Source organism: Glycine max, chromosome 2 (assembly GCF_000004515.6).
Source record: "Glycine max cultivar Williams 82 chromosome 2, Glycine_max_v4.0, whole genome shotgun sequence".
Classification (NCBI taxonomy): Eukaryota; Viridiplantae; Streptophyta; class Magnoliopsida; order Fabales; family Fabaceae; genus Glycine; species Glycine max.
In genome coordinates, this window is record NC_016089.4 from 44,811,878 (window position 1) to 44,818,951 (window position 7,074).

The window sequence follows — 7,074 nt, forward strand, 5'->3', positions numbered from 1 at the left end:
CAAATTAATTTTTTTTCTTATTATTTTTAGAGTCACACGAGCCGCCGTCAATAAATAAATCAAAGAAAACAAAAAGTAAGAAAACTAAATGAACTAAAAAAATAATAAAATTAACACATATATATTAATATATAATAATATATATGTTAATTTCAGGACATAAAAACATAATAACAAAATATAAATATAGATATAGAAGGCCTGTGTTTCCGTTGGTATAAAAAGAAAGCGTAACGCATGCTGTAGTATCTAAAAAATTAAAATAAAAGGTCTCACACGTTAATTCCTTATTAGTTATTACACATGGCATTCTCCACTCTATTTAAGACCCTAACTCCTCTCATCACTTCACAGTTCAGTTATTCTCTCGATCTAATCTCGCCGGCCGCCACCGTTCGTCATGGTTCTGTCCAAAACCGCCTCGGAGACAGACGTCTCTGTTCATTCCACCTTCGCCTCTCGCTATGTCCGCACCTCCCTTCCCAGGTTCCTTAATTAATCTCTCTTTTTCTTCGGTAGATATTAACTATTATCATGCTTTTAAATTACCTTTATATTACGGAAAAATAAATACGGTTGATGCGATCGGGATCGCGATCGCGATCGTGATGCAATTATCAAGTGTCAAAATATCTTGACGTTAATTGCGGTTGCAGGTTCAAGATGGCGGAGGAATCGATCCCGAAGGAAGCCGCGTACCAGATCATACACGACGAGCTGATGCTGGACGGGAATCCGAGGCTGAACCTGGCGTCGTTTGTGACGACGTGGATGGAACCTGAGTGTGACAAACTCATCATGGCTGCCATTAACAAAAATTACGTCGACATGGATGAGTACCCTGTCACCACTGAGCTCCAGGCAAGTATCACATATACCATACTTGATATTAATCAATTATTAATGTCGTTCAATTAAGGATGAGAGATAACATATACTATATTCGTAGGAGTATTAATTTTTAATTTAATGAATTTGTCCCATTCGATTTGGTAAATGTCTCTTTAATTAATGATTTACCCTGTCTTAACTCTAAATATTGTGTGGTTTCATTAATAATAATTGAGAGACGTACGAGAGTTACGTAGGGATAGTAATAAGCAACCAACATTGATAAAAAATAATCGTAGGAATAGTAAATCTTAATTCTACCTTACTTTCTCTTCCTCTCTAGCTATATATATTGTGGAGCTGTGGGCTGTTAACTTTAATACTATAGGCTACATGTCATGTTAGCTCATTAATTCGTTTGACTAATTAAGAGTCCTTTCTTTCAACTTTTTATTTTATCTTCCTCCTTTTTGTTATAGGCTGCATGTCACGTTGGGTCATTAATTCATTTGACTAATTCATGGTATATTTAGCTCGGTAAAAACAGGTGGAAAAAAAAGTAAGACAAAGTAGAAAATGAAATGATTTTGTAGGTTTAATAAACAAAAATGAGATATAGAGTTTTAAATTTTATTTTCCCATTATTGTAAATGATACCAGAAAATGCAAGAGAAAGAAAGATTGGTTATTGTCCTTTCATCTCTTTCCATTCATTCTACTTTCATGTTTTCCAACATATCCGTAAGAATTCTCTCTCAAATTTTTCTTTTGAAAAAATACATTTAAAAATTTAAATGTATTTACTTAAACTTAAAAAAAATCCGTTTTTTTAAAAAAGTAGGATTTTAAGAGAACTCTATTCTTTTTTAAAGGTTTTTTTTATGCTGACTAATAGTAAAGGTCGATAACAATCACATCCACTAATTAGTAAATGTTAGTACATAGTATTTTTGGGGGGGAAAAATAATAAAATCGATGGCTTCTATAAAATCACAAAAGAATGGCCCATCTAGACTGGGCTCGTCTTTCCCGAAAGAGAAATCATAGCTGCTTATAAAGGCATGATCAGCGCGGTGTTAGTGCCTTGGTGGAAAGTTTTTCTTTTCCTAGCTATGGAGTAAAGTCATGATATTATCATTGAAAAAAGAAAAAAGAAACTGAAATCATGCATCAATCAAAATCTATCCTAAAATAAAACCATTTCTTTTTTTGCATACAAATCCTTCAATCAACACTGCATCTCTTCTTTCTTTCAGTATGTGGTGACCCACAAGTTACTGTCAGAAATGCACTCTTGGGATAGTTAGTTCTATTATGTGACGATTTCAACAACAAAATGTTGTTGTTGTTGTTGTGTTTTTTAAAAGAATACCTAAAAATATTTAGAAGGAAACTATTTTTCAAAAGAAAAAACTTTCACGCATCTTAATTAGAAAAATGATTTTTTGAAGAGTTAATTACAAAAATGATAGCAGCATATGATCTCACATACTTTTTAAAATATTTTTTTATTGATTAAAATTAAAAATGCTACAAAACTCATTTTTAAAAGCCTAGAAGACAGAAACTACAAAAAAAAAAAAAAAAAATTAAACAAGGAGACGCAGCTCCTAAAACAACTCCTTTAAAAATGAGGAGAATGCTCAAACATAAAAAAACTCTCTTCCATGTCCTTTAAAACTACAGTAAAATAAACCCTTTAAAACTGATTGCGCCTATTTGATATTACATACCTTTAAATTCATACGATTTAAATAAATTACACGGTAAATTTTAGCATACTAGTTTGTACTGGCTTTTCATAAAACTCCAAGGATTGAGTTAACAAAGCGAAGCTTGAGTAATTCGTCCATAGTTATAAATTCAAATTTCATCATACCACCGTTGTACATTAAAAAAAAAAACTCGCTCTAGGTTCTATGATTTGCATCTTAAAAAACTTAATTGTACATTATTTGCATAACTAAACTCGAGAACATCAATACGGAGAATAATAATCAAATGCGAACCATATCTCTAAAATCATCCTTGTTTGCAATCAACAATCTACAGAACAATACAATAACTAATTTTTGAAATGACTGAAATCCAGAATAATTTCTTTTCAATTTTTTTAAGTGAAAAGTTATTGCTTACTATTTTAATCAGAATTTCTTTTTATACCCTTTATTTGTCATCCGTGGGCTTTGCTTTTCTCTCTGTTATACCCATATTTCATATTTGTGGGACCTGTGAATTAGGGGCCCATACGGAAAAGCAGGCAAGCCCTTAATCAATGGCAAGTAATCAGAAAGTCCTTTGTTTCAATCAAAATACATTGGGCCAATCTTTTTTGTTTTGATAATTGAGACCGACTTGATAGTAGCTAGTAGGAAAACAATAGATCTATCATAGAGAGAGAGAGAGAAAAATAGAATTTTGGTAGAATTCATTAGATTTAAATTTAAGACTAACTGTTGGATAGAAAAAATAAATTAGTAGAAACTTTACGGTTGATCATAATGAAAGGTAGAGAGGGTAAGGATGTAAGGTTGGTTTCAGTTTTGATGCGAGGCAAGTTTAGATTTTCGTCTTTAAGTGGTAGAATAAATAAGAGGACAAATTAAGTTTTGTATTGAAGGGTGGAACTAAAATCTAAAATAGCCAAAAATCCAACCTCATTCACTTCATTGTCAACTTACTCTCCATGTCCCACGTGATACCTAGCATAAAAAATTAAAAAAAAAAATTGTACCAGCAGTTAAGTGAAATTCATCTTAACCATAGAAAAAAGTATGTCATATTTTTCATTATCTATACTAACAAATTATGTCAATATAATCACATGTGCTAGCAAGGTGGAAGAGACCAAGTTGGCAAGCATGTGGGGTCTAAGTAGTAACTGTATCCATATGCATAATAATTTAACTACATCATACGAGCCTGGGAACATGTCAATATTTGGATGATATAGGATTACCGGAATTTCAATGAGTGATGTTATATTTAAAGAACTTATACTAATTGGCAGTCTAGCAAATATCTAACTTACCATTATTCTCTGAGTCTCCTACTAACTATAAATTTGTAATAAAAATAAAAATATATTACTTCATACTTGCTCTGTATAATAAAATGGTTGAAAGCTACACTATTTTTAAAAATATACAGGATAAAAAGGATTTCACATTTCTAAGGAGTGTATACACCCGTGGAGAGAAGAAAGAACCAAGAAGGAAAAAAAAAGAATATAATAAATAGATAGAATGGAGATTAAAGTAATAATAAATATGAAAAAAATAGAATTGAAAAATATACTACTAAATAATAACGATTAAAAATTAAAAACTTCTCATCCAACTTAATGTTCTCTCCACCTCACCGCTTTAATAATAAGCACATGTATATTAGGCAATGTTGACAATATATCCTATGTTTTCTAAAAATAGCAACTATGTACATGTGTTCTAATTATGGAGTATAATCTTACCATTATTCAAACTTGATTTGATGGTACTTGGAGCAAAGTCTGTGCATAATGTTTTGATCTAACGTTAGCTTTCAAATTTGTATGCATGTAGAACCGGTGTGTTAACATGATAGCTCACCTTTTCAATGCACCACTAGAAGAGTCAGAAACTGCAGTTGGTGTTGGCACGGTTGGCTCATCAGAGGCCATAATGTTGGCTGGGTTGGCATTCAAAAGGAGATGGCAGAATAGAAGGAAACTGGAAGGGAAGCCTTATGACAATCCCAACATTGTCACTGGTGCCAATGTTCAGGTACACACACAAAAAAAAAAGAAAAAAACACTTGCATGTTCTGCCATTGAAATTTTAGCATTGCCGAAAATTGTTTTTTAAGAGTCTAGCACTAATAATATAAAGAGAAATGCTTGCGGTACACTTTCTATCATCAGTTAAAATTTATTGAAAATTACAAAATTTTGTTGACTCTGTTTTCTATTTAATTAGTCTCTTTTACAATTTTGTAGCTTTTAATAAATTTAACCAATAATAGAGATATATGTTAGAAAGAGTGTACTAGAGAGTGTTACTAGCGCTCCTCTGATATAAAAAATAAGTCATTGAGCTTAAATAATTCTGCTCTTATGAAGGTTTGCTGGGAGAAATTTGCAAGGTACTTTGAGGTGGAGCTGAAAGAGGTGAAGCTGCGTGATGGATACTATGTAATGGACCCTGAAAAAGCAGTGGAAATGGTGGATGAGAACACCATTTGTGTTGCTGCTATCCTTGGTTCCACTCTGAATGGAGAGTTTGAAGATGTCAAACTCTTAAATGATCTCCTGGTGGAAAAGAATAAGGAAACTGGGTTTGTATTGCACATATTGATTGAGTCTTTACTGCTTCCTATTTTGTGAACTAAAGTTTAAGGTATTTTAATTTAGACTTGGAATTGACATGTGAAATTAATTATTGGGTAGATGGGACACTCCAATTCATGTGGATGCTGCCAGTGGGGGATTCATTGCACCTTTTCTTTATCCAGAGCTTGAATGGGACTTTCGGTTGCCACTAGTGAAGAGCATCAATGTTAGTGGACACAAATATGGTTTAGTCTATGCTGGAATTGGTTGGGTCATTTGGAGAAGCAAGGAAGACCTTCCTGAGGAACTCATTTTCCACATTAACTATCTAGGAGCTGATCAACCCACCTTCACCCTCAACTTCTCCAAAGGTAATTGACACACTCAATTGGTTCAATAACAACTAACTAGATACTTGACCTGAATTATGCTTTTCCCTTTGTACCATTAATTAGTTTATGCATATTGATCACTACTAGGTAGTAGGTACTAATTTCTTTCATGAAATATGCAATGCAGGTTCTAGCCAAGTTATTGCTCAGTACTACCAACTAATTCGACTGGGTTATGAGGTAATAAGACATCCATGTAGACAAAGCTTAAATCAAATTGCTTGAATCCTTAACATCAAATTCTTAAATCAATGACAAATGAATGTATTTTGTTACCTTAAATAACTTTTGTTAATAATGTGTCTTGAAATTTTAACAAATGTTTGATTTAAGAACGATGTGGGATTACTTTACACTTGCAAATCTCACACTTAAGCTAGAACATTTAAGAAAAAAATATTGAATAATATGATCTTAAACTTTTTTCTGAAACTTGATTGTATTATATTAATTGGAGTTTAATTAGAATGCATTCAGAATATAATGATTTTTCACATGGTCATCTAATCACGAACTGTCATATAGTTACAATAATTATGTTAAAAGTCATATGCAAGACTATTTGTAATTACTTGTGAATGTTAAAATATTATAGTATATCAAAGCTAAACTCTTAATTGGGTTTGCAGGGATATAAAATGGTGATGGAAAACTGCAATGACAACATGGCAGTGCTTAAGGAAGGACTGGAGAAAACAGGAAGGTTTGAGATTATATCCAAAGACATTGGTGTTCCATTGGTGGCCTTCACATTGAAGGACCACACCCACTTCAATGAATTCCAAATCTCTGACATGCTGAGGCGCTATGGTTGGATAGTGCCAGCATACACAATGCCCCCAGATGCACAACATGTGACAGTGCTTCGTGTTGTGATTAGGGAGGATTTTTCTCGCACCCTCGCGGAGCGTCTAGTGATTGATGTCACCAAAGTTGTGCACGAGCTGGATCTCCTTCCTGCTAGGGTGATCAGCACCAACACCATAATGGTTACAGGAGAAGCAGGTGAAGAAAATGACGAAAAAGTGCTGTTTGCCAAGAAGAGTGAAATAGAAACACAAAGGGAAATCACTAAAGCTTGGAAGAAGTTTGTGATGGACAGGAAGAAGATGAATGGTGTTTGTTAGAACCTTGTTTTTGGATCATTTTTTGAGCTACTTATGCAGACCAGAGACCAGAGCAATTACTATTATTATTTTAATATAATATCGTGTGGAGAGTAATTCCCTTCCCCAATAACATAGCGTACTTTAGATATGCTGAAATTGCAATGTTGTTGGTTGTATGGAATTGTGTTGGACTGAAAGTTACTTCATTTCTCAACGCAACCAGCATAAATTTCCTCTATTCTATCCACAAACATAGTCATTGGTACGAGCAACAACGCCAACTATTAGTACTTATAATAAGTTGAATCAATCATTCTGAACGATATATATTCCTTTGTCTATGCCAACGCTGCTACTGAGAACAAGATTAGACTGCAGATTAAGATGAGTACAAAAAATCAGAGACTTGGGGGGTTGGGTTGCGGAAAGCGATCAA

At 33.3% G+C, this 7,074-nt stretch overlaps 1 protein-coding gene across 1 annotated transcript; it reads left to right on the plus strand.

Annotated features, from left to right (window-relative positions):
* The first annotated feature begins 327 nt into the window (after window positions 1-327).
* LOC100787167 (glutamate decarboxylase 1) lies at window positions 328-6,852 on the plus strand. The gene is made up of 7 exons (XM_003519271.5): window positions 328-486; window positions 657-861; window positions 4,392-4,592; window positions 4,928-5,142; window positions 5,255-5,508; window positions 5,657-5,709; window positions 6,159-6,852. The coding sequence occupies exons 1-7, from the start codon at window positions 401-403 to the stop codon at window positions 6,654-6,656; spliced, it is 1,512 nt and encodes a 503-aa protein (XP_003519319.1). The 5' UTR covers window positions 328-400; the 3' UTR covers window positions 6,657-6,852.
* Window positions 6,853-7,074: the final 222 nt, after the last annotated feature.